The 24280-nt window shown below is 46.9% G+C and overlaps 1 protein-coding gene across 2 annotated transcripts; it reads right to left on the reverse strand.

The window, feature by feature from the left end:
* Positions 1–94: 94 nt before the first annotated feature.
* On the reverse strand, positions 95–24187 carry gtpbp3 (GTP binding protein 3, mitochondrial). Of its 2 annotated transcripts, none has more exons than XM_079740006.1 (11): positions 23889–24187; positions 23385–23665; positions 23176–23262; positions 22353–22435; positions 20815–20934; positions 13791–13863; positions 9765–9908; positions 7614–7779; positions 5733–5863; positions 4968–5139; positions 95–1659 (listed from the first exon to the last, which is right to left on the reverse strand). In XM_079740006.1, exons 1-11 carry the CDS (start codon positions 23942–23944, stop codon positions 1425–1427), a joined length of 1548 nt encoding a protein of 515 aa, XP_079596132.1. In that variant the 5' UTR covers positions 23945–24187; the 3' UTR covers positions 95–1424. The 2 variants fall into 2 exon arrangements, with proteins under 2 accessions (XP_079596132.1, XP_079596131.1); XM_079740005.1 differs by having other exon boundaries at positions 23385–23668.
* Between the last annotated feature and the right edge of the window lie 93 nt (positions 24188–24280).

Consider the following 24280-nt stretch of genomic DNA (forward strand, 5'->3'; position numbering starts at 1 on the left):
ATGAGCGGATTGATATAAAGCATTCATCATCCTGATATTTCAGGACCAATAAACTGAAATATTTCCTCTGCTGGAATATAGAAATGGTCTCCAAGGGATTTTAAAGGGATACTTCAAAGCTGTGCTGTTGGCCCCTTTTAGTGTCTCTGATTTATGGAACAGCCCTCCTCATCTCGTTATGGCTCGTCATTTAACGCCAGCATGTTATGAGTCAACGCTGAGACCGTGACGCAAGTGAGCAAGTGTCACCGAGTGTAAGAGATAACAGACAGCAGAAGAAGAAGTCAAGACAAAACAATTCATGTTTCAAATGTATTCTGTGTGAGTTAATGTGTGTGCCAGAGATGATGTCGTCAGAGATGATGGCTGGTCGAGCAGCAGAAGGCGTTGGGGGGAGATGGTGAGCGGTTCAGGGAGGAAACATAAATATTCCATCGAGGACAAATTGACAGGAGAACAAAAGACAGCGAGGTTTACCTCCAAAGTAAATACAAAAAACGTCTGCATCCCACAGAGCAAAGTGTGATGTGGGTCAGCATGACCTTTATGGCCTCATCCTCCTAGCAAAAAATAACAACCCTGTTTCCAACTGAATACAAAGGCTGGCTGTATGCTTGACTCATTTTACAATTGAATGTATTCTTCCCAAAGGATATTTAGACATTGAAACAAATAGTACAGAGTCTAAATGGATAATACAGCCTGCGGCGACGTATGACCATCTGAATTTGGGGACCCCAGGGGGGGGTAAAAGCAGGGCTCCAGGGGGGCTATAAGCAGGGCTCCAGGGGGGTTTTAAGCAGGGCTCCAGGGGGGCTATAAAGAGGGCTCCTGGGGGATATAAGCAGGGCTCCAGTGGGACTATAAGCAGGGCTCCAGGAGGGTTTTAAGCAGGGCTCCAGGGGGGCTATAAAGAGGGCTCCTGGGGGATATAAGCAGGGCTCCAGGGGGGCTATAAGCAGGGCTCCAGGGGAGCTATAAGCAGGGCCCCAGGGGGGATATATGCAGGGCCCCAGGGGGGCTATAAGCAGGGCTCCGGGGGGCTATAAGCAGGGCCATGATTGATGCAATGTTAATCAATACAATGGCAACACTTGTACTGAGTTGTATTGAACACTATGGCAACATATTCAATTATAATATTATACAATACAATAAATACAATATTATTCAACATCTAAGGATCAGCATTTATATGCTGTGGCTGAAAAAGCGTTTTCATGTATGTTATGAATAAATTCAATCCTTCTAATTCACAGCAATACCTTATTCCAAAGACTTCATGTTAGTCCAAGAACTGTCTGAGAGCTGCCCCTAGTGGTGGCTCTACTTCCTGCCCCTGGTGGCTCTACTTCCTGCCCCTGGTGGCTCTACTTCCTACCCCTGGTGGCTCTACTTCCTGCCCCCGCTCTACTTCCTGCCCTCTACTTCCCGATGCAGAAGTCTCTGAAGACGATGTCCAGGATCTCGTCTGCGCCGACCCGGCCCGTGATGCGGCCCAGGCTGCTGAGGGCCAGCCGCACGCTGTCCGCCGCCAGCGCCAGGTCCCGGTCCCGGAGGTGCTGGTACTGCTGCAGCGCTGCCACACACTGCGTCAGGTGGGCCCGGTGCCGCGCCTGGGTCAGGCTGGGGGGCCCGGCGGCCAGCGGGTCCCCACACCTGGGGGGGGGAGACAGCTTAGTGGGCTGAACAGAAAAACACATGACGGATAGTATATAATATATATAGAATATATAACATATATATATAATATATATATGTATATTAGTGCTGTCAGGCGATTCAATTATTTAATTGCGATTAATCGCATTAATGTCATAGTTAACCCGCGATTAATCACACATTTTTTTCTATTCTAAATATCCCTTGATTTCGTGCTGCTAGCCTTTTAGTGAGATCAGAGAGTGTTGAGAAGGACAGTAATAAAATATCTTTGGTAAGATGGATATAAGAAGAGAGACCCGCAGTGAGTTCAACCCGGTCCACTTGACATCGGGTAGGTGCATGACAGTGGTACCGTAACACTTCAATAGCCCGGGCTTTTATTTGTTTCAATCACTGAACTTTAGAACAAAACTCTTACTCAGCAAAGATGGGAAATACTATAACATTTATTATTTAAACCAGCATGAATATTCCTACCGTACGTAGGCCTATACACATTACCAGGCTATCGAATAACGCCTACACACACACACACACACACACACACACAAACACGGTGGGGGCGTGGTAATCAGGAGAGTCGGGAGAATTCCCGGTGGACCGTTAACGTTTCGGGGCTGTCGGGCTGATTACTGCGGGATGACGATTTGCGTTTATAAAAGTTCCTTGCAGCGCCGTCCGGCAGCCTGAGCTGTGCGCCCGCAAACTCTCACTCACTCAACAGACACAACACTCACAAACTGTCAACATCACAACCAATGTTGTGCCTGAACGCGTTCATTAAACGATAGTTCATGAACTCGTTCATATTTTGGGCGAACGTGAACTGAACGTACTGTATTACTGCCTGATGAACGTTACTGTGAACTCGTTCATTCTGGTGTCTGTGCACGCTCACTTGGTTTAACTTCGTTCAATAGGGGGGTTATTTGTTTATCAACACGGCGGATGCGCGCGCAGATCGCCGTGTTGTTTGACCGGTTGCCATGGGCCATTGACTTAATCACTGGTGCATGTGTCGTTGCTAGTTTGCAACTGGCGCAGAGCGTTCTTTTCCCTCCTGCGCCACGCGTCGGTAAATTAGGGAACGATGTTGCGCCCCAAGGGGCGGTTCGGCGAAAGGAGGAGGAGTGTTCGTTCCCTGGTGCTATTTTGCAGTTTCAGAAACCACTTGCGCCACAAACCAGGAAATACCTGGTTTAAAGTCAGTGGCGCGTTGTTCAGATGCTATTTTAAGGGCGCATGCATAATGTTGCTTGTGCACCTCGCGCATACACTTTGCTTCTCTCATCTACCTGGCCACACATTCTTGGTAAATTATTTGGGAAAGAACAGCTGATACAGCGGACAGTACAATAAGTTGTACTTTTAAATCAATGCATCTGCAAACACCGTACAGCAAACATATTTTCTTGACACAGACATCGTGTACAAGCCCATAACTTTTCGGATTGATGAGTATTTGATCGTGAGAAAACATTGTTTTACCGCGAGTGAGTGTTAAAAAGAATGAATGAATGCGGGCGCGCGTGTGTGTATGTGTAAAATAATTAATGAAAGCGGGCACGCGTGTGTGCGTCCATCTGTTTAAACACACGCAAACTAAACACGCATGATACAGTCCATGACAATGTATATTAACGGGGGGACACATGCATATTAGGAACACAAGTCTATAACGATAATGCATACAATACTGATGAGAAACAATGTTTAGAATGTATTGCCTCTATCATTAAATAGAACCACAGTTACCGCATATCATATGTTATATCATATAAGTTTTCTTTGCTGAAATTTATTTGAGGACTCAGTATTTCTGAAGTTGTGGAAGAAAACCTTATTCCATGTGTGAATTAGGCCATATTATTTGGCCATAAACTGAGCCATTTGAAGTTTGAAATTCATGTGCATCTGTCTCAGCGGAGGCTGCAGACGCGCTGTCAAAAAAAATGCTCATGGCTCTTAAAGGGGATGGGAGATGGCATCTCTCATTGGTTTATTCTCACTTGTGTTTCAGACCGTTAAAATTGGGCCCTTTATGTTGAAAGTATAGACCGTCGCGATTCCCATTGAAACGAATGGCGCGGTGATTATTCTTCAAAATAAGAGCAGTTAAATTGTGAAAAAATGAATTAAACTGTAATCAGACAACGCGGTTATATGCTATAGACCATAGAGTATCTGTGGTATAAAGGCTGAGACGAATTTCAAATTAAAAATATGTACAATCCATAATGTTAGCTCTCTGGCTCATAGCTCAGCGGACTAGAATACCTCCTAGAATCATTGCTTGTTGGCCGGAAACGGAAAGGGGGGCTGTTTACGTTTGGTTGTAGTCTTTTCCCTCGGTTCTCCATCTCAACAGTAGGGCTAGAACCGAGCGAAAAGACTACAACCAAACGTGAACCTTTCCAGTACCCTTTCCGTTTCCGGCCAACAAGCAATGAGTCTTCCAACAGAAATCAATGGGATTTACAAAATGCGCTAAATGTGCAATAAAACACGATAGAAACTGTATTTCGCTACGATACTTGATTCAACCACTCTATTTCATCCTAGACAAACCACAAAGGGGCCTCAATGTTCAAAATAACGGAAAATAATTATAGCTCAAAGCAACATATTGAAAAAAAACTATGAACTAGTTCATTATTTGGAACTGTCAACTTAGTTAGAAATTCAGTTCATTTAAAAATTTGTGAACTGAACTTTTGAACTAGTTCACGTAGAAAGTGAACATTCCCAACACTGATCACAACCAAGTCGATTTTGTCTAGAGGGGAGTAACTGAGCGGCCCCTCCCGAAGTGGTACAGCCCAGGTGGGCCTTGAACTGCGATTGGTCAGAAAGACGTAACAGCTGATGACAACATTGAACTCTCGTGCAGGCTCGAACAGAGTGACACACAAACACACACACACTTTTAAGGAGTTTTTCACCCGCGCCGTATCCTTGCTTGCCCCAACAAGTTTGTGTGGCGTGCTTGTTGTTTTGTTTCCGGTGTAGCTAGATCCGGTATGGTGTTGTCGTTTTTCTGACTAGTTGTTGCTAGACAGCAGGTGAAAAAACGACAACGTTTGCCAAGCCAAAAGAGCGTTAATCGCGCGATAAAAAAATCAACGCCGTTAAAATTGGTTTGCGTTAGTGCCTTTAATAACGCGTTAAACTGACAGCACTAATGTGTATAATATACAACTTATCTACAATATATTACATGTCAATAATATCTAGATCTATATCTATATATATAGGGGGGGGGGGGTGTACTCAGAGCCTTGAGACTGGGGGGGGTTACTCACAGAGCCTTCAGGGCGGCCTGCAGCTCCTCCAGCAGAGCCTGCAGCCCGGCGGCGGAGCGGCAGGACGCCAGGCACCAGGGGGGCAGGGCGGCGCCCGCAAGCGCCCGCTCCAGCTGCCCCCTGCGATGCTCGGGGAGCAGGTCCGCCTTGTTCAGCACCACCACACACCTTACTGGGGGAGACCAACACACACACACACACACACACACACACACACACACACACACACACACACACACACACCAACAGACTGCATTTGATACCAACTCATCAGCAGCGGAATACTGCAATGCGGTTGACAGTCTCATGCTGAAGGACGGCCGCTGGCTGCCCGCCCCGTGCTGCTCTGTGGGCTGCATGAGGGCTCCCCCTTAGGATTCCATTCTTATGGTTTAATTGCGCGTCGAACCCCATAAACACATTATTTCCCTATTTTCAAGCACTGCCGGCAGTAAAAAACGTAGATAATCATTGCTCCTGCATGTTGCTCTTTATGCTTAAAAGTGTTAAAATGCAGAAGAGGAAGCTTATGAAATATTAATATTATTGAGCAAAGCGTTTTCTTCTTTGTGTGCACACGTGATTTGGTTCCTGGGCATGAAGCAATTGCTCGGTCACTTGTGTGTGTCCTGTTGCGCTGTAGGGTCAGAACCCTACATTACCCTTATTTATTACACAAGGTTCATGCGTCATCATCGTCTTTCTTCCTTTTGAGGAGGAACAGCAAATAACTGTCCCCCCCCCCCCAGGACCGTGTCCCAGTACCTGGGTCAGGCTCCTCCCGGGGGGGAAGCACACTGTGGATGTACCCCTGGAGGAGGGCAGGGGCCTGCTGGAGGTCAGGGAGCAGCAGGGTGGAGTCCATCACCACCAGGGTCAGGTCCGCCTGTTCCACTCTGGAGAGGGGGGCATGTTTGAAGGTTAACGTGGGAGCTCATAATAACGAGGTACACGTGTTGTTCAGTCATTTACCAACACTTCAGGGAACCTTAGCTAACTTTAGGGTTAGGGTTAGGCTTTACCAACACTTCAGGGAACCTCTGATGGGTTAGAACCTCTCATGGTGGAAACTTCAGGTCTGTCTCTTATGTCAGACAACAGCAAAGCAATACGACAGGAGGAACATGGCCACAGAAACTGTAGTAATCATCTAAATGTAAACTTGAAGTTACTGATTACTTGATTACTGAAGACTTCAACAATTGACCCAAACTACAGGATGATTCTTTATTAATGAAAGCGCCCAAAGGCGCCACACGTACTACTCAAGTCTCCAGACTGACAATGCCGGCTCTTGCCTTTTCCTTTCCCCCCCAGCGCGACTGCTTGGGGCCAAAGTCCGGTCCGGCCGGGACGTCCCCCAGCCCCTCCCCTAGGGACACAAGTAGCCGCGGTCATGGCAACAACTGCTTCTACATGTCCTTCCTGTTCTGGAGGTCACCTGACCCCCCACACACTCCCCTAAAAACAAGAACCCCCCCCACTCTCCTCAGGATCCAGAGCCCCCCCCTCTGCTGCTACTGTACACTCACCCTACTACTAACCCTGACCCTGACCACCATCTAACCCTGACCACCATCTAACCCTGACCACCATCTAACCCTGACCACCATCTAACCCTGACCACCATCTAACCCTGACCTCCATCTAACCCTGACCACCATCTAACCCTGACCACCATCTAACCCTGACCACCATCTAACCCTGACCACCATCTAACCCTGACCACCATCTAACCCTGACCACCATCTAACCCTGACCACCATCTAACCCTGACCACCATCTAACCCTGACCACCATCTAACCCTGACCACCATCTAACCCTGACCACCATCTAACCCTGACCACCATCTAACCCTGACCACCATCTAACCCTGACCACCATCTAACCCTGACAGACCGAGCCTGGCAGGGTCTCTAACCCTCGGTGTAATGGAGGAAGGAGAACGGGGCCAACCGGTGTAAACAGTGAAAGTAGCCCTGATAGAAGAGCAACCCCTAAATCACACATTATTCTCCCTTCAGCCCTCATCATGGAGACATTCGGCCCCCCAGTGACCTACGGCTTTACCACTGATATTTATATCACACGCACTCATCCACTTTCAAATCCACAACGCATTGAATTATTTCTTCCTTGCTTTGTTTCCCCGGGCGGTGGAAATGAAACAACACTTGATATTGTGGTGCGGCTCCCTCCCAGAGGCATCACTGTCGGCCGACAGTGATGCTAAGATTACCTCTGCTAGCGCTCAGCGCTAGAGCTGGACCGGCCTGCTGCCCTGAAGCGCAAGACTGAAATGTTTATTAAACATTAACAGTCACATCCTATATTCCACTCTTAGCAGGATGTTGCAATGGCGGACGTCAGAGATAGGAGGACTTAAGCCGACCACCGCGTGAGAACCACATGGAAACAGAACCGCCGACGTGAGGGATGGATGGGGGCAGATGGATCTCCCCCTCTCTCCCTCCCTCCCTCCCTCTCCCTCCCTCTCTCTCTCTCCCTCTCTCTCTCCCTCTCTCTCTCTCTCTCCCTCTCTCTCCCTCCCTCTCCCTCTCTCCCTCCCTCTCTCCCTCTCTCTCTCTCTCCCTCTCTCTCTCCCTCCCTCCCTCTCTCCCTCTCCCTCCCTCCCTCCCTCTCACCGTTCCCTCGCCCTGCGGACGCCCTCCTGTTCCACGGGGTCAGGGCTGTCCCTCAGGCCCGCCGTGTCACTCAGCAGCACGGGGAAGCCCCCGATGTCGAGCGCCGTCTCCACCACGTCCCTGGTGGTCCCGGCCACCGGGGACACGATGGCCGCCGGCCGCCGGCCTGCAGGACAAAGATGAGAAGAAGAACTGAAGCAAAGAACATAGAAGGACTCCATAGTGTTGATGAAATAGTTAAGTAGTCTTATTGTATTTAATGTGAAAACATGTATTCACATGAACTTCCACAACATGTATTCACATGAACTTCCACAACATGTATTCACATGAACTTCCACAACATGTATTCACATGACCATCCACAACATGTATTCACATGACCATCCACAACATGTATTCACATGAACTTCCACAACATGTATTCACATGACCATCCACAACATGTATTCACATGCACGCCCATGAGCACATACAACAAACAACTTGGTTGGTTTAAGATGTTGTCGTTATCTTCTCCAACCAGAGAAAGGTTTGTACCTAATCCCTCACTGACACTGGGCCGAGGTTCTGGGGTCTGGCTGATTATAAACAGCATGACGGCTGAGCGGGCCTCACTTCCTGCCCCTACAGCCGCAGCGTTGATCCAGCCTCAGAAAGGGTTGCTGTTGTTTCCTCTGACACTCTGAGCCACACTGACCAGATGAGGCCCAGTTTAGGGTTTGAGTGACTGCTGTTGTTTTCTATTATTTTACCTAGAATATTTTCAGTGGGTTTGTTTACTGCTGTATTTTTTTTCTTATAATAATGTGTTTACATAAAATTGCATGTAAGAACAAAATGCGGGTACTTTAGGGTTAGGGTTAGGGTTAGGGTTAGCCCTAACCCTAACCCTACAGTAGGGTTAGGGTTAGCCCTAACCCTAACCCTAACCCTACAGTAGGGTTAGGGCTAACCCTAACCCTAACCCTACTGTAGGGTTAGGGCTAGGGTTAGGGCTAACCCTAACCCTACAGTAGGGTTAGGGCTAACCCTAACCCTAACCCTACTGTAGGGTTAGGGCTAGGGTTAGGGCTAACCCTAGCCCTAACCCTCCACAATGTTGATATTTTGGAACATCCACAATATCAACATTGTGGATGTTCCTGTGAATACATGTTGTGGATGTTCCTGTGAATACATGTTGCGCTAGTTCATGTGAATACATGCATTGGAAGTTCATGTGAATATATGTTGTGGATTTGCTGGTATAATATGGACAAAAAGGGATATTGAACATAAAAAAAATCAAAATATATATATATTTTTTCAAGTTTCAGAAATCTCCAACCGATCTCCAATAAACAAGTGAGTACTCGCTGTAACGCGGTGCACATGTCAACTAGCTGATCAGCTGATAAATTAATTAGTAACGTGAATCATAATTCAACATGATGTGATTAAAAAAGGTGTTTTGGGCAGAGCGTTCTAGAAGGAGGGGCCGTGTTACGGCCACCGTGATTGGTTAGTGTTGTCGTGTATAGAGGAAAATATCTATTTATGGACATTTTTATCTCATCTTATCGCACAGCTCTAGTTATGATGTGCTGGTGGGTGATCATGTGGTCATTTGCTGGTGTGATCATGTGATCATGTTGTGATGTGATCATGTTGTGATTTGATCATGTGTTCATGTGGATGTGTTGGATGGTGATCATGTGATCATGTTGTGATGTGCTGTTGGGTGGTCATGTTATCATGTGATCATGATTGATGTGCTGGTGTGTGATCATGTGATCATGTTGTGATTTGATCATGTGATGTGATCATGTGATAATGTTGTGATGTGCTGTTGGGTGATCATGTTATCATGTGATCAAGATTGATGTGCTGGTGTGTGATCATGTGATCATGTGATTTGATCATGGGATGGTGTGGATGTGCTGGATGGTGATCATGTGATCATGTGATTTGATCATGGGATGGTGTGGATGTGCTGGATGGTGTAACCATGTGAAGGCTGCTACCTACAGAGTGAGGTTAGGGTTAACTCTAGGGTTAACCCTAACCCTACCTACAGAGTGAGGTTAGGGTTAACTATAGGGTTAACCCTAACCCTACCTACAGAGTGAGGTTAGGGTTAACCCTAACCCTAACCCTACCCCTACCTACAGAGTGCGTTGAGCAGGCTGCTCTTCCCAGCGTTGGTGGCTCCGGCGATGACCACCTGGACGCCGCTGCGGAGCCTCTCGCCTCGCCGCTCGTCCTTGAGATGGCCCTCCACCTCCCCCTGCAGGGCTGACACCCACCCGTCCACTGGGGGAGAGAGAGACAGTCAGGGGGGAGACTCAGAAAAGGAGTCCCTTTCCCTTGGAGGGGGGAGGAACACCGCGCAGCAAGGCGCCAGGAGCTGCCGTCAGGCGGGGGTCAAAGTGGATCAGGAACCTGGTTTATTCTTGAAGGAAAGGGGGGAGGGGTTGGGGGAGGTCACACACACATTAGATGTGGAATAGGGGGGGTCCTTCGATTGGTTTTGAGTATCTTTAACGTCAGCCTATTTAAGAACCTTTAATGTCAGCTTATTTAAAAACATTTGACTTGACAAGGAAATGCATTAAAGGAGACTCGGACCCAAAACGTACAACAAGCTACCTCCAGCCCTCCCTAGGGTTAGACCCTATGGTCTAACCCTAACCCTAACCCTATGGTCTAACCCTAACCCTATGGTCTAACCCTAACCCTAACCCTATGGTCTAACCCTAACCCTTACCCTACGGTCTAACCCTAACCCTATGGTCTAACCCTAACCCTAACCCTACGGTCTAACCCTAACCCTACGGTCTAACCCTAACCCTACGGTCTAACCCTAACCCTATGGTCTAACCCTAACCCTTACCCTATGGTCTAACCCTAACCCTATGGTCTAACCCTAACCCTTACCCTATGGTCTAACCCTAACCCTATGGTCTAACCCTAACCCTATGGTCTAACCCTAACCCTATGGTCTAACCCTAACCCTATGGTCTAACCCTAACCCTATGGTCTAACCCTAACCCTAACCCTATGGTCTAACCCTAACCCTATGGTCTTACCCTAACCCTAACCCTATGGTCTAACCCTAACACTATGGTCTTACCCTAACCCTAACCCTATGGTCTAACCCTAACCCTATGGTCTAACCCTAACGCTAACCCTATGGTCTAACCCTAACCCTTACCTTATGGTCTAACCCTAAGGCTATGGTCTAACCCTAACCCTAACCGTATGGTCTAACCCTAACCCTATGGTCTAACCCTAACCTATTATTTATGTTCTGCTCGGGCTGAGCAGGGCGTGGCTCTGTCCCCCATTGTTGTGTTAACACCAGCGGATCTGAGGCTCAAGCCACCAGAAGCAGGGAAGCCATTCATAAGTGATGTCTCATCCTGCAAATGTGTACACACACACACACACACACACACACACACACACACGGAAGCATTTCCCTGGTAGCTTAGGTCCTGTTATGATATAGCCTCGTTCCAAACAGTATATACACCATACAGTGGGGCAAAAAAGTATTTAGTCAGCCACCAATTGTGCAAGTTCTCCCACTTAAAAAGATGAGAGAGGCCTGTAATTTTCATCATAGGTATACCTCAGCTATGAGAGACAAAATGAAAAACAAAATCTAGAAAATCACATTGTCTGATTTTTAAAGAATTTATTTGCAAATTATGGTGGAAAATAAGCATTTGGTCAATAACAAAAGGTCATCTCAATACTTTGTTACATGCCCTTTGTTGGCAATGACAGAGGTCAAACGTTTTCTGTAGGTCTTTACAAGGTTTTCACACACTGCTGCTGGTATTTTGGCCCATTCCTCCATGCAGATCTCCTCTAGAGCAGTGATGTTTTTGGGCCTTCGCTGGGCAACACAGACTTTCAACTCCCTCCAAAGATTTTCTATGGGGTTGAGATCTGGAGACTGGCTAGGCCACTCCAGGACCTTGAAATGCTTCTTACGAAGCCACTCCTTCGTTGCCCGGGCGGTGTCTTTGGGGTCATTGTCATGCTGAAAGACCCAGCCACGTTTCATCTTCAGTGCCCTTGCTGATGGAAGGAGGTTTTCACTCAAAATCTCACGATACATGGCCCCATTCATTCTTTCCGTCACACGGATCAGACGTCCTGGTCCCTTGGCAGAAAAACAGCCCCAAAGCATGATGTTTCCACCCCCATGCTTCACTGTAGGTATGGTGTTCTTTGGATGCAACTCAGCATTCTTTCTCCTCCAAACACGACGAGTTGAGTTTTTACCAAAAAGTTCTATTTTGGTTTCATCTGACCATATGACATTCTCCCAATCCTGTTCTGGATCATCCAAATGCTCTCTAGCAAACTTCAAACGGGCCCGGACATGCACTGGCTTTAGCAGGGGGACACGTCTGGCACTGCAGGATTTGAGTCCCTGGCGGCGTAGTGTGTTAGTGATGGTAGCCTTTGTTACTTTGGTCCCAGCTCTCTGGAGGTCATTCACTAGGTCCCCCCGTGTGGTTCTGGGATTTTTGTTCACCGTTCTTGTGATCATTTTGACCCCACAGGGTGAGATCTTGCGTGGAGCCCCAGATCGAGGGAGATTATCAGTGGTCTTGTATGTATTCCATTTCCTAATAATTGCTCCCACAGTTGATTTCTTCACACCAAGCTGCTTACCTATTGCAGATTCAGACTTCCCAGCCTGGTGCAGGTCTACAATTGTGTTTCTGATGTCCTTTGACAGCTCTTTGGTCTTGGCCATAGTGGAGTTTGGAGTGTGACTGTTTGAGGTTGTGGACAGGTGTCTTTTATACTAATAAGGAGTTCAAACAGGTGCCATTAATGCAGGTAACGAGTGGAGGACAGAGGAGCCTCTTAAAGAAGAAGTTACAGGTCTGTGACAGCCAGAAATCTTTCTGGTTTGTAGGTGACCAAATACTTATTTTCCATAATTTTCACCATAATTTGCAAATAAATTCTTAAAAAAATCAGACAATGTGATTTTCTGGATTTTTTTTTTCATTTTGACTCTCATAGCTGAGGTTTACCTATGATGAAAATTACAGGCCTCTCTCGTCTTTTTAAGTGGGAGAACTTGCACAATTGGTGGCTGACTAAATATTTTTTTGCCCCATATTTTGTAAATATACACACCATACTACACCATATATATACCATATACTTATACCATACCATATATATACACACCATACTATATATACACGCCATACTACACTATATACACTATACGACACCATAAATATATACCATACATAAACCATACTATACTAAATGTGGTATAGTATGGTTTCTATACGTATAGGTTGAACTGGTGTGAAGGGCATATTTTAGTTCACTTGATTTCGTGAATTTATAAGTGTATTATGACTGTATATCAAATCAAATCTAAATTCTAAACTGTAACACTGTGATTGGGGCTCAGTGTTCTATAGGACTCTAAAGGAACGACAGCAGTCACATTGACTCAAACACACCTCAAACCCATTGTTAGATAGAACACTCAGATACACACAAACACACCTCAAACCCATTGTTAGATAGAACATGAAACATGATGAAAAACTGTGATCAACCGTGGCCATGGCCCCAGGTTGTGAAGCCTGGTAGAAGTAAGGTTTCTCTCATGGCCTTCAGTCGGCTCCCAGGGTTTGGATGCAAAAAAAGACCAACCTCCGTTCTAACCCTAACCCTCCATTCTAAGTCAACGTAAAAACTTGATTTAAATCTAGCAATCCAGAGCAAATTAATGGTTCCTTTGTTTTCTCGGCATCTCGGTGGCTTGTTCCTCTCCATTTTAAGTATTTTGGGTTAGCCTAACCCTAACCCTAGGTCCAATATGACTGTTTTATTAAATTAAGATTAATTTAATAAAACTATCGGCCTCACACACAACAGGCATGGGAAGCGGCAGTAATGAGAGCTAAGGGAGTGGAGTGTTCCACGGCTCGGAGGTCCTGACCTACAGCGGTCCATCTGCTCACTCCGTCCTCTTGCCCAGAGGAAGCAGTCTTTCCAGCGGTGCAATGCCCAACACCTGTCCGTATGTCCGTCCACAAGGCAAACAGGAAAGCTGCCAGATCTACTCGCACGCCCCTACCCCACCCCTAAAGAAAGATCCTCTCACAGACCCATCGCAGAAGACCACGGCTGTGTGCCTACCTTGACTTATGACGCCGTCTTCGATGAGCTCATCCTCGCTGAAGTCGATGAAGGCCTCGATGTGGGCCAAGCACTGTGGGGGACGGAGCAGACAGTTCAGGAGAACAGACATGGCTGCCATAGGGTCGCTGAATAGTGGATAAGGAACCACAGTTCTTCAAGGTGAAAGAAGCGGACATATTCCACGTTTTTGAAAAAAAAAGAGAAATGTAATGTGTGTTCACAGGTGAAATGCACTTGGCCCACACACACACACACACACGTTGGGTTAGGTTAGCCCTGACCTTCACCACCTTCACTTCCAAGGGTTTGTCAATATGCTTCTAATCAATCTAATCAGTCAAATCACTCAAATGCTCAAAAATTAAGTTAATATTTGTTTGGTTACTGATGTGATAAGCAACATTGTCCTGCATCGTTTTGTATAAACAATTTTTGAATGGCTTACAAATCAGATATTATAGAAGGGTTATCTTTATTATAATTTATAAACTGGATAACATTTCTGCATGACTAGTCACCTTTATTATTATCAAACCTAAGTAGTTGCTTTTTTTTTTGCAAACCTTGGGAAAGCAAACCTGCTCCAAGAGGGGTACAGGTTATTTCTGTTATGCCATGTGTGTAATTTGATCTAAACTAATGTGTCTGGTCCAAGGAGTCTCATTAGTTTACAATCACAATGAGAGGCAGCAGCACCACAACAAGCTCCTTAAACTGTACTGATTAATAATAGGCCAGAAATAATTAACACGGCAATAAGGATTTGCTTGGACTAACTGCTGAAGTATTCATTGGGGAAAAAGTGTTCATTTTATAATTGGAAAAAGGAATAATTTAATTTGACTGCAAATAAAACTTATTAACCGAATAATCCATCCTGTAGAATCATAAAACACGGGACGAGATGTTAACTGTCCGTTGTGCCAATAGATGGTATTGATGCTCACACATGAGGTTTGCCTTGATGTTGAGAGTGACGTGGGAACTGACATGGGAAAGACTTAAATTTTGGGACACATCCTCAGTAGTGTACCTTTGAATCAGTGGGTGTTTCGGCCTTTCATCACTAGACACCCTCATCAAAGGTGGCCAGCTACAGGGTGATCAAGCCTGACCTTGTGTCCCATGCCTAATCATGATAATTGCGTGGTTGTTGGCGCAGCCCACGGGACTATGCGAGGCAGGGGGGTCCTCTTCCCTTAGTCAGGCCTACAGCTGACCGCATACCTTGTTCACCCTCCTCCTTGAGGGTTCTAACCTGCCTTCTCAAGTGGGTGGTGGGGGTGGGGATAAGTGAGCATGTCATGTTGCTGTTCTATGAGCCCAGCAAGGGTCCTTCCGCTTGATCCAAATCCACTGGCTGCTTCTTTCGTCCGCTTCAGAGACTGATCTTATTGTTTGTCGCAGAGCCTGCCCATGGATACCAAGGTCCTTCAGCAACCTGATGGTGGAAGAAGCCACAAAACCTCTACATCCCACTTCAACCGGTAGATTTTCGAATTCCACCCTTGTAGCTGCGCGTCTGCTGCCAGTTCTGTGTACCGCAGTTTCTTGCGCTCATAGGCCTCTTCAGTTGAATTCTACCATGGGACTGTGAGCTCTATGATGTTGACAGACTTCAGTGAAGGGGACAAGAGTAACATGTCTGGTCTAAGGGTGGTGGCTGCAATCTCAGGTGGAAAGATTAGTTGCTGGCCAATATCGACTAGCATCTTCCAATCCCGGGCCTTGGCTAGCTGCCCAGCTTCTGGTTTGGCAGGGGGATGGTTAGGCTTTTTCTGTCCCTCTCGGATTAATTTTGGTGCTGTGATGGGATTTGTTGCTCTAAGGGGCAGGGAGTTTGTGGTATTCTTTTTGCTCTCTAAAGCTGCTGCCAGATTCTTGAGGTCCTGGTTGTGCCTCCAGGTGTGAGGCTGGTCTTACAACCGGTCAAGATGTGTTTGAGAGTCACTGGGGTTGGGCAGAGGGCACAGGTTGGGTCCTCGCCATACCACTGGTTGAGTTTTTTTGGAGATGGGAGCACATCATAGGTAGCTCTGATGATGAAGCTGATGTTGCTTGCCTCCATTTCCCAGAGCTCCCGCCAGCTGATCTTTCTCCTCTCCAGGCCTTCCCACCTCATCCATTGTCCCTGCTTGACAAGAGAGACGGCCTTCGCACTTCTTTTAGACTCCTCCTGACGGCGCACCTCCTCTACCACCATTTTCCTCCTCTCTGATGTTGAGGCCTTACGCCAACTTACGGCTTATGCTGCAAGGCCAAAGCCTCCTCTTCCCAGCTGGACATGCCCCTCAATGTCGATGTGCTTCAGGGCTGATGTAGCACGCTGCGCCACATAGGATGATGTCCATTTCCGTCCAGTTAACAGGTTTGGTACAGCATTACTGATGGTCTGGTCTCTGGAGTCCTTCAAAGCCATATGGAGTCTCACTTTAGAGCACTTTTACTCTTCAGTGAGGCTTCTGATAGGCAGTTCAAGGACCCCTTTGCCGTAGAGGCTGATGTTAGTTAGACAGCACGGGACCCCAAGCAATTTCTTCATGTATGAAGTCATGGTTCGCTCCATCTTCTCCACAGTTGTTGCTGGGACCTCGTAGATAGTGAGTGGCCACATTACCCGAGGGAGAAGCCCAAATTGCAGGCACCAGAGCTTAAGCTTCCCTGGCAGCAGTGTCTTGTTGATGTTTAGTGGGAAGAAAACGATGTGCTGTAATGCATCAGGCCCCTCTCATAGAGCCTGTGCTGTAATGCATCAGGCCCCTCTCATAGAGCCTGTGCTGTAATGCATCAGGCCCCTCTCATAGAGCCTGTGCTGTAATGCATCAGGCCCCTCTCATAGAGCCTGTGCTGTAATGCATCAGGCCCCTCTCATAGAGCCTGTGCTGTAATGCATCAGGCCCCTCTCATAGAGCCTGTGCTGTAATGCATCAGGCCCCTCTCATAGAGCCTGTGCTGTAATGCATCAGGCCCCTCTCATAGAGCCTGTGCTGTAATGCATCAGGCCCCTCTCATAGAGCCTGTGCTGTAATGCATCAGGCCCCTCTCATAGAGCCTGTGCTGTAATGCATCAGGCCCCTCTCATAGAGCCTGTGCTGTAATGCATCAGGCCCCTCTCATAGAGCCTGTGCTGTAATGCTTCAGGCCCCTCTCATAGAGCCTGTGCTGTAATGCATCAGGCCCCTCTCATAGAGCCTGTGCTGTAATGCATCAGGCCCCTCTCATAGAGCCTGTGCTGTAATGCATCAGGCCCCTCTCATAGAGCCTGTGCTGTAATGCATCAGGCCCCTCTCATAGAGCCTGTGCTGTAATGCATCAGGCCCCTCTCATAGAGCCTGTGCTGTAATGCATCAGGCCCCTCTCATAGAGCCTGTGCTGTAATGCATCAGGCCCCTCTCATAGAGCCTGTGCTGTAATGCATCAGGCCCCTCTCATAGAGCCTGTGCTGTAATGCATCAGGCCCCTCTCATAGAGCCTGTGCTGTAATGCATCAGGCCCCTCTCATAGAGCCTGTGCTGTAATGCATCAGGCCCCTCTCATAGAGCCTGTGCTGTAATGCATCAGGCCCCTCTCATAGAGCCTGTGCTGTAATGCATCAGGCCCCTCTCATAGAGCCTGTGCTGTAATGCATCAGGCCCCTCTCATAGAGCCTGTGCTGTAATGCATCAGGCCCCTCTCATAGAGCCTGTGCTGTAATGCATCAGGCCCCTCTCATAGAGCCTGTGCTGTAATGCATCAGGCCCCTCTCATAGAGCCTGTGCTGTAATGCATCAGGCCCCTCTCATAGAGCCTGTGCTGTAATGCATCAGGCCCCTCTCATAGAGCCTGTGCTGTAATGCATCAGGCCCCTCTCATAGAGCCTGTGCTGTAATGCATCAGGCCCCTCTCATAGAGCCTGTGCTGTAATGCATCAGGCCCCTCTCATAGAGCCTGTGCTGTAATGCATCAGGCCCCTCTCATAGAGCCTGTGCTGTAATGCATCAGGCCCCTCTCATAGAGCCTGTGCTGTAATGCATCAGGCCCCTCTCATAGAGCCTGTGCTGTAATGCATCAGGCCCCTCTCATAGAGCCTGTGCTGTAATGCATCAGGCCCCTCTCATAGAGCCTGTGCTGTAATGCATCAGGCCCCTCTCATAGAGCCTGTGCTGTAATGCATCAGGCCCCTCTCATAGAGCCTGTGCTGTAATGCATCAGGCCCCTCTCATAGAGCCTGTGCTGTAATGCATCAGGCCCCTCTTCCAGGCCCCTCTTCCAGGCACCATCCACAACGCTCGGATTAGTGCGTCACTGCAAGGGCTCCCAATCTATATCCGGGAACCCCCTAACCCTAACCCTAACCCTAACCGCTCCATGGGGCCAGGGCCCTAACATCCCGGCTGATCATAGTCATTGTTTGATTGCTTTAGCTCTACTCGTCTGTTGTCATGGTTACTGTACCTAGTAAACTATCATCATAATCAGAAAAATCATTATTTCAACCCACAGTGAGTTCTTTACTCCCCCAGCATCTTGTGACCAGACTCTCAGAATGCCATTGGCCAGTCAGACAATGCTGGTACAAGGCATATAGGCATAATCAATAAGTAATAATATATTTATAAAATGGATTGAGCGGGTGGAGTATCGGCCGGGATGACGGCCGATGATGCGGGATTAAGATTGTGTAAAACTCTTTGAAAAAAAAGAATCGCAATCCACACGGGTGGCGTTCCCGTATAGATCCGAAGTTAGCCTGATAAAAATGAGATAATATATCTGGAGCCTTAATAAAACAGCAGAAGCTTTATAGAGAGATCGTTGCGGGGAGGCAGATGATAAAGCAACACGGTTACATTCTCTGACCTAATTCCGTCAATTGGGAGAACTCTCTTTCCTCCCCGGTTTTAGAACAACGTTTTAATCCCTTAAAGGTCCCATGAAATGTCACCAGGTGTGAGTGTGATTAGCCTTACAAGAAGTTTTGAAAATCTGCCCCTATGACCTCGTTTGCTGGATAGATCAGTCTACCAGCCTATCAAGTGGACAGTAGCAAAAATTGCTCATCTATCCGTCACACTTCTAGGTTGACACAGATTTTCAACACGCTTGTAAGTTTAATCACACTCCGGGCCCTATCTTGCATCCGGCGCAATTGACTTAATCACTGGTGCATGTGTCGTTGCTAGTTTGCAACTGGCGCAGAGCGTTCTTTTCCCTCCTGCGCCACGCGTCGGTAAATTAGGGAATGATCTTGCGCCCCAAGGGGCGTGTTCTGGCGCAAACGTTCCCTGGTGCTATTTTGCAGTTTCAGAAATCACTTGCGCCACAAACCATGAAATACCTGGTTTAAAGTCAGTGGCGCGTTGTTCAGATACTATTTTAAGGGCGCATGCATAATGTTGCTTGTGCACCTCGCGCATACACTTTGCTTCTCTCATCTACCTAGCCACACATTCTTGGTAAATTATTTGTGAAAGAACAGCTGATACAGCGGCAATAAGTTGTACTTTTAAAATCAATGCATCTGCAAACACCGTACAGCAAACACATATTTTCTTGACACAGACATCGTGTACAAGCCCATAACTTTTAGGATTGATGAGTATTTGATCATGAGAAAACATTGTTTTACTGCGAGTGAGTGTTAAAAAGAATGAATGAATGCGAGCGCGCGTCCATCTGTTTAAACACACGCAAACTAAACACATAACGCATAATACAGTCCATGGCAATGTATATTAACAGGGGGACACATGCATATTAGGATCACAAGTCAATAATGATAATGCATACAATACTGATAAGAAACAATGTTTATTATGTATTGCGTAAATCATTAAATAGAACCACAGTTACCGCATATCATATGTGTGTTAAGTTTTCTTTGTCAAAATTTATTTGAGGACTCAGTATTTCTGAAGTTGTGGAAGAAAACCTTATTCCATGTATGAATTAGGCCATATTATTTGGCCATAAACTGAGCCATTTGAAGTTTGAAATTCATGTGCATCTGTCTCATCGGAGAGTACAGACGCGCTGTCAAAATATCAATTCGTCAGATTCAAATGCGCTCATGGCTCTTAAAGGTGATCAGAGCTTGCACTCTCATTGGTTTATTGCACGTTACACCCAAACCACACCTACGGCTACTTCAGACCAACACTTTTAAGATTTGCGCTGGGCGCAAGAGTCATTTTTTGCGCCGGTAAAATAGCAACATCGTCATAGAACCACCCACAAAGCTACTTGCGCTTGGCGTTTCTCACTTGTGTTTCAGACCGTTAAAATAGGGCCCTCCACCTGTTGGCATGTCATGGGACCTTTAATAGGTGCTTTAAATATATAAACCCAATATTGAATAATTCATGTCCGACAGGCAGTGTATTAATCCACACTAAAACAGGAAGCCTCCAATCCCCTCCCTTGACTCATCCATTCCACAGCAGAGAAGGAAAAACCACAGCAAACAAACACAGCATTGTTTGAAAGCCCCGTTAACGGGGGTGCTTGACCTGCAGCACACTACACCAGCTGGCCAATGCGCTGCCTTTCGCAGAAATCGGATCATCCACTGGAATCCTGCGCCTCGGGAGAATAGCTTTGGCTCCAGAAACCTGGGGCTTCTGAATGCCTTGCACCACAAACAGATCTGGACTCAATGCTCTGTTCAGTAGGGCAGAGGCACCGGCCTGCTGCCACTTCCACAGGTTTATTATAACCTTCTCAGGCCTCTGCGGTATACTCTCATACAATCAAACACTCCGCTGCTGTAAACAAGCTTAGGCCTTGACCCTACTGTAAAAAACATCAAGATCTGCATAATGGAATCTCACTAAACTATCGTTTCTATTCAGCTCAATGAGTGATATTGAAGAAAGGAATATCGAGAATAGTAAATCAAAACATTCCCTCAGTATTCATAAAATGAAAACGTAAAGCACAAGAATTATAATTCAAATTCCAAAGTGCAATTGTTTTCGTGACAAGTTCTTGTGCAATCTATTCTGAGGTCCAATCCAGCCAGCTGTGGGGGTCGTTCTCTCACCCGTTTGAGGCGGGAGCCCCAGTCGTGGTAGAGGCCCCCCAGCTCCCCAGACATCTGCCTGAGAGCCTGTCTCCTCTGGGCCTCTGTCTCCGCGTGGATCAGGTCCCCGAGGCCCTCCACCTGATAACACATGGCCAGAGAGGACAGACGGCGTTATCATTAAGCCCCCCTTCGGATGTAGGACAGGTCATATCAATATGATCATATCATATCACATGTTGTTATAAAACTGTTATGTATGCATTTATGACAACCACCAATACCTTTTGTGTCCACAAAGTTTCAACATGGAGTGAGAAGGTGAGGGGGGTTATAGTGATCAGGGTAAAGGGGGAGACAGTGAGGATCAGGGTAAAGGGGGAGACAGTGAGGATCGGGGTAAAGGGGGAGACAGTGAGGATCGGGGTCAAGGGGGAGACAGTGAGGATCAGGGTAAAGGGGGAGACAGTGAGGATCAGGGTAAAGGGGGAGACAGTGGGGATCAGGGTAAAGGGGGAGACAGTGAGGATCAGGGTAAAGGGGGAGACAGTGAGGATCAGGGTAAAGGGGGAGACAGTGAGGATCAGGGTAAAGGGGGAGACAGTGAGGATCAGGGTAAAGGGGGAGACAGTGAGGATCAGGGTAAAGGGGGAGACAGTAAGGATCAGAGTAAAGGGGGAGACAGTGAGGATCAGGGTAAAGGGGTAGACAGTGAGGATCAGGGTAAAGGGGGAGACAGTCAGGATCAGGGTAAAGGGGGAGACAGTGGGGGGGATACGGGATTCAACTGACTGGTCTTGTTCATCTATTTTCGGAACAGTCTTGATTAATAGTCCATCCAAGTGTCTGTGGCGTGATGCATGTTTAGTTGTGTTGGTGAGTGTGTGAGTGATTATTCTTAACTTTTGTGTTGCCAGACAGAAATCTGAAAAAGGTTTGAATTTCCAGTTTTTTTATTTCACTAGCCAAGAACAGGATTGGTGACAACATTAGCATGCATATGTTGCAAACAAATGGACTAAAAATATATACACTCTAGGCATGAAATGGTTGACAAAAAAGAGAAACTGCTACCATGTGATCCTTTAGTGCCATCAATGTAGGTCCTCTATATCAGTGGTTCTCAAATGGGGGTAAGCGTAGCCCTTGGGGTACTTTGCAGTACTGCACAGGGTACTGAGAACATTTAAAATAATAACAAGGTAAACATTTGCAAAACATTTTTTGGGAGATTTGGTTGGACACAATAATTAGCAGATCAGATCAAGCCAATTGTAAAGAGACAAGCCTTATTTCTCTGTCGGGATCCTCTCCATAACAATAGTGTGTCAGCGGCTGCTATCGCCCCAAAGGACATTAGAAGCAGCCCGTTTTAACAGATTACAGCTTCAGCTTTCTCACCCAATACTAGAGTCATCTCAAACCTTTATGTCAGCATTGGTCCCTTAACATCGAACATGATTGGGAAAATGGGTGAATGTTTTTTACAGCTTTGTGGCATCAACATAGTGATCCCAGTCCTAATTATGTAGTGGTCACAATGTGTGTAAGTGGTTTACCTCTGTTAGGTCCAGCTTTCCTGCGTGGAAGGCCCGACGTGTGAACTCCCCCGCCTCCGCTGGCCTCAAGCCAGCCAGGCTTCCTGAGACATACACACACACACACACACACACACACACATCAGCCAGGTGGAGGCATATTTGTGCACACTTTCGCCCACGTATGAATGCACAGAGGCGCAATCAGGAGGTTCAAAGGCCAGATCTCGAGGTCACTCAGGGTTCATGCGTCAACGACCAAAAAGGTCACATCCGTGCAGTTTAGGTGCATCGTGTCTTGGCGTTAGGAAATGGTTGGAGAATTCCCAGTAAGTCATTGGGAGCACAGGTTATTCATACCACAGCGGTATACTATTCTTAATTCAATCACACAGCACAATTTCCCAACATGCAGTGGCCTTAAACATACAAGACAACAGCCCGCCTGTGAGCCAATGGTGGGTTCGCTGTTTTGCTCAAGGACGCTTCCACTCTAACGTCAGGAAGAGCTGTCTTCTGCAAACCCAGAGTTGCAGAAGACCATATCTACCTTGAGTAGAGTTGCGGTCTGCAGCAATGCAATTAGGCTATATTATGCATCTATGCACGAAGAACATCTACTTAATTAAAGCAACAGTGCCCCCTAGCAGCAGATGTAACTAGTGCATATGACGTGATTTTAAAGTACATTAACAGTATAAGGGTTCATGCATAACTAGTAATAAGTAATGTCGTATTTGTAAAATAACACTATGCAATATCTCTGGTCGTTCTTGGTGTCTCTTAATGTCATATTTGAAATTGGTTTTGGGGCTCTGTAACACGTATTCCTCCTGAATCTCACCAAGGGCCTGCAGGACAGCAGAGGTAACAGCAGGACCGCCATGGATATGGAACTCTGCACTGTCCTCTCCGGTGAAACTCTGCGGCCCTGGACAGAACACAATACTTTTTTTGTTGCAGGCATACAAATTGTAAATCAAATGTGTTTTTTTTTTATTAATGTGTTTTTTTTACAATAAGCTTATAGAATAGGACAGTTGAATAGCACACCTGGAAACCAGAGAATCAGTCCACGGTCCAGCACCTCTGTGGAGTGCGGGTCTGTGATAGTGCGCAGCAGCGCCCGGCGGGGAGGAGGCATTGCGCTGGTCAGTCCCGCCATGCTCCTCAGGGCTGTGGAGGAGGCAGGGCCACTCACCCTCACCACGGCCACCCCGCACCGGCCGTGGCCTGACGACAACGCAAAGATGGTCTCAGCGTCACACATTGAGCCCGGAGAAGCACCTCTGGAGATAGACCTACCGGCCATACTCAGAGCTGAAGACTTAAGTCTGCTGGAAGATGTAGAGGCAAGAGAGGAGTTTAAATGACACAAAGGACGTATGAATACGAAATTCTAGATATTCTAACTATACAGTCCAGTCATGAAGAACAAAAGCTGGTAGGGAGACACACATTGCTTTGTTTATCGTGTTGCATTGTTGCATGTGAAGACATCCGAAAAGCCTACACAAGAAACTCAACCCTGTTTTTCATTTTAATTCAGCAACAAACCTTTTGTTTAAAATACGGGCTGTTCTCCATATCTGAGTGGATGAAAACGTCAACATTGGGACAAAAGCAGGAGCGGCGTGACTTGTTAATTGTTAGACCTTGATGCATTCCCTTTCCCAGACGGTCTGCCTCCTACTCTCTGCTGGGTTTGACCCCATGGGGAGGTGTTCCAAACAACTAATTCGCCCGACCGCCTGACTCTCTGCGGTGGACATTGATCGCGTTACCATTATTGATCCAATGATTATTTTCCACTGATCTGGCTTTCTACAATGACCCCTTAGTTTTATAGCATTTCACTCAACAACATTAAGGCATGGCTGTATAACAACAAGACGACCGTCCCGTTGTGCAGCGTCTGTCTGTGCTCGTGTGGCCCCTACTCCCGATGC

The sequence above is a fragment of the Pollachius pollachius genome (genome assembly GCF_949987615.1).
Source record: "Pollachius pollachius genome assembly, chromosome: 7".
In the NCBI taxonomy this organism is placed as follows: domain Eukaryota; kingdom Metazoa; phylum Chordata; class Actinopteri; order Gadiformes; family Gadidae; genus Pollachius; species Pollachius pollachius.

What these genes read in the sequence shown, in the direction of transcription:
- gtpbp3 (XM_079740005.1), bottom strand. Translation starts at nt 23,944, where the DNA reads ATGTTGACGTTTTCATCCACTCAGATATGGAGAACAGCCCGTATTTTA. An exon ending in TGCTGTCCTGCAGGCCCTTG is followed by an intron (nt 22,436 to 23,175) that starts GTGAGATTCAGG and finishes TGTATGTCTCAG; the next exon opens with GAAGCCTGGCTGGCTTGAGG. An exon ending in CAGGCCGCCCTGAAGGCTCT is followed by an intron (nt 1,660 to 4,967) that starts GTGAGTAACCCC and finishes TCCCCCCCCCAG; the next exon opens with GTGTGGGGACCCGCTGGCCG.